Source organism: Procambarus clarkii, chromosome 17, assembly GCF_040958095.1.
Source record: "Procambarus clarkii isolate CNS0578487 chromosome 17, FALCON_Pclarkii_2.0, whole genome shotgun sequence".
Lineage (NCBI taxonomy): Eukaryota > Metazoa > Arthropoda > Malacostraca > Decapoda > Cambaridae > Procambarus > Procambarus clarkii.
The window spans coordinates 32,477,744-32,479,660 of record NC_091166.1 but is presented as its reverse complement, the minus strand read 5'-3'; the positions used below and the strand labels follow the sequence as shown (position 1 = coordinate 32,479,660).

General features: G+C 51.0%; 1 protein-coding gene across 1 annotated transcript; it reads left to right on the top strand.

Annotated features, from left to right (window-relative positions):
* Nucleotides 1-880: 880 nt before the first annotated feature.
* On the top strand, nt 881-1,399 carry LOC138365630 (putative uncharacterized protein DDB_G0290521). Its single transcript, XM_069326112.1, has one exon. It carries the CDS (start codon nt 881-883, stop codon nt 1,397-1,399), a length of 519 nt encoding a protein of 172 aa, XP_069182213.1.
* Nucleotides 1,400-1,917: the final 518 nt, after the last annotated feature.

Below are 1,917 nucleotides of genomic sequence, written 5' to 3'. Positions count from 1 at the left end.
GTCCAAGTAAATTTAACAGGAGCCGAATTTGCTCCCGTGTGAGCCTCTGGTCTCAATATAAACAATGGCTGTTTAACACTCCATACTATTGACGTTACTGGCCGACATTGTCCAGAATGATAGGAGCCGAATTTGCTCCACACGTCTCGGAGGTGACACAACAATGGCTCCCTCCTTCCCCACTCTGACGCCTGGCTTACATTGTCCAGATTTCAGAACGTGATAGAAGGGTCACATTTACTCTACTTTAATATTGATAATTAAGTTAATTTATATAAGATGTTTTTATGATGGTAAAGTCCAAAGACTAATGTATTTAAGAATAATTCCCACCATAATAGGTGGTGAATTATAATAGTGTGTGGTGATGATATCCCGTTTTCTTTAGACGGTAATTCCACTACAAGTTACGTTTTCTATGGGTAACTTGTTGGTAATACAGCAGCAAATATTATCTGTCTGTATGATTATTAAATGGTGTCGGATTTTCCGACAACACCGTCCAACACACAGCAACACCGTCCAACACACAGCAACACCGTCCAACACTCAGCCACACCATCCAACACACAGCCACGCCGTCCAACACACAGCCACACCGTCCAACACACAGCCACACCGTCCAACACACAGCCACACCGTCCAACACACAGCCACACCGTCCAACAGACAGCCACGCTATCCAACAGACAGCCACGCTATCCAACAGACAGCCACGCTATCCAACAGACAGCCACGCTATCCAACAGACAGCCACGCTATCCAACAGACAGTCACGCTACCCAACAGACAGTCACGCTATCTAACAGACAGCCACGCTACCCTACAGACAGCCACGCTACCCTACAGACAGCCACGCTACCCTACAGACAGTCACGCTATGCAACAGACAGCCACGCCGTCCAAGACACAGCAACGCCGTCCAACAGACAGCCACACCGTCCAACAGACAGCCACGCCGTCCAAGACACAGCAACGCCGTCCAACAGACAGCCACGCCATCCAACAGACAGCCACACCATCCAACAGAGAGCCACACTATCCAACAGTCAAGCCATCTAACAGACAGCCACGCAAGCCTATAGATAATCGCGCCGTCCATCAGACAAGCACGTCGTCTAGCAGACAGCCATCTCATCCAACAGACAGTCACTCCATTCAACAGACAAGCACGCCATCCAACAGACAAGCACGCCATCCAACAGACAAGCACGCCCTCCAACAGACAAGCACGCCCTCCAACAGACAGCCACGACATTCAACAGACAATGCCATCCAAAAGGCAGCCACGCCTTCAAACAGACAACCACGTTATCCAACAGACAGCCACGCTATCCAACAGACAGCCACGCTATCCAACAGACAGCCACGCTATCCAACAGACAGCCACGCTATCTAACAGACAGCCACGCTATCTAACAGACAGCCACGCTATCCAACAGACAGCCACGCTATCCAACAGACAGCCACGCTATCCAACAGACAGCCACGCTATCCAACAGACAGCCACGCTATCCAACAGACAGCCACGCTATCCAACAGACAGCCACGCTATCCAACAGACAGCCACGCTATCCAACAGACAGCCACGCTATCCAACAGACAGCCACGCTATCCAACAGACAGCCACGCTATCCAACAGACAGCCACGCTATCCAACAGACAGCCACGCTATCCAACAGACAGCCACGCTATCCAACAGACAGCCACGCTATCCAACAGACAGCCACGCTATCCAACAGACAGCCACGCTATCCAACAGACAGCCACGCTATCCAACAGACAGCCACGCTATCCAACAGACAGCCACGCTATCCAACAGACAGCCACGCTATCCAACAGACAGCCACGCTATCCAACAGACAGCCACGCTATCCAACAGACAGCCACGCTATCCAACAGACAGCCACGCTATCC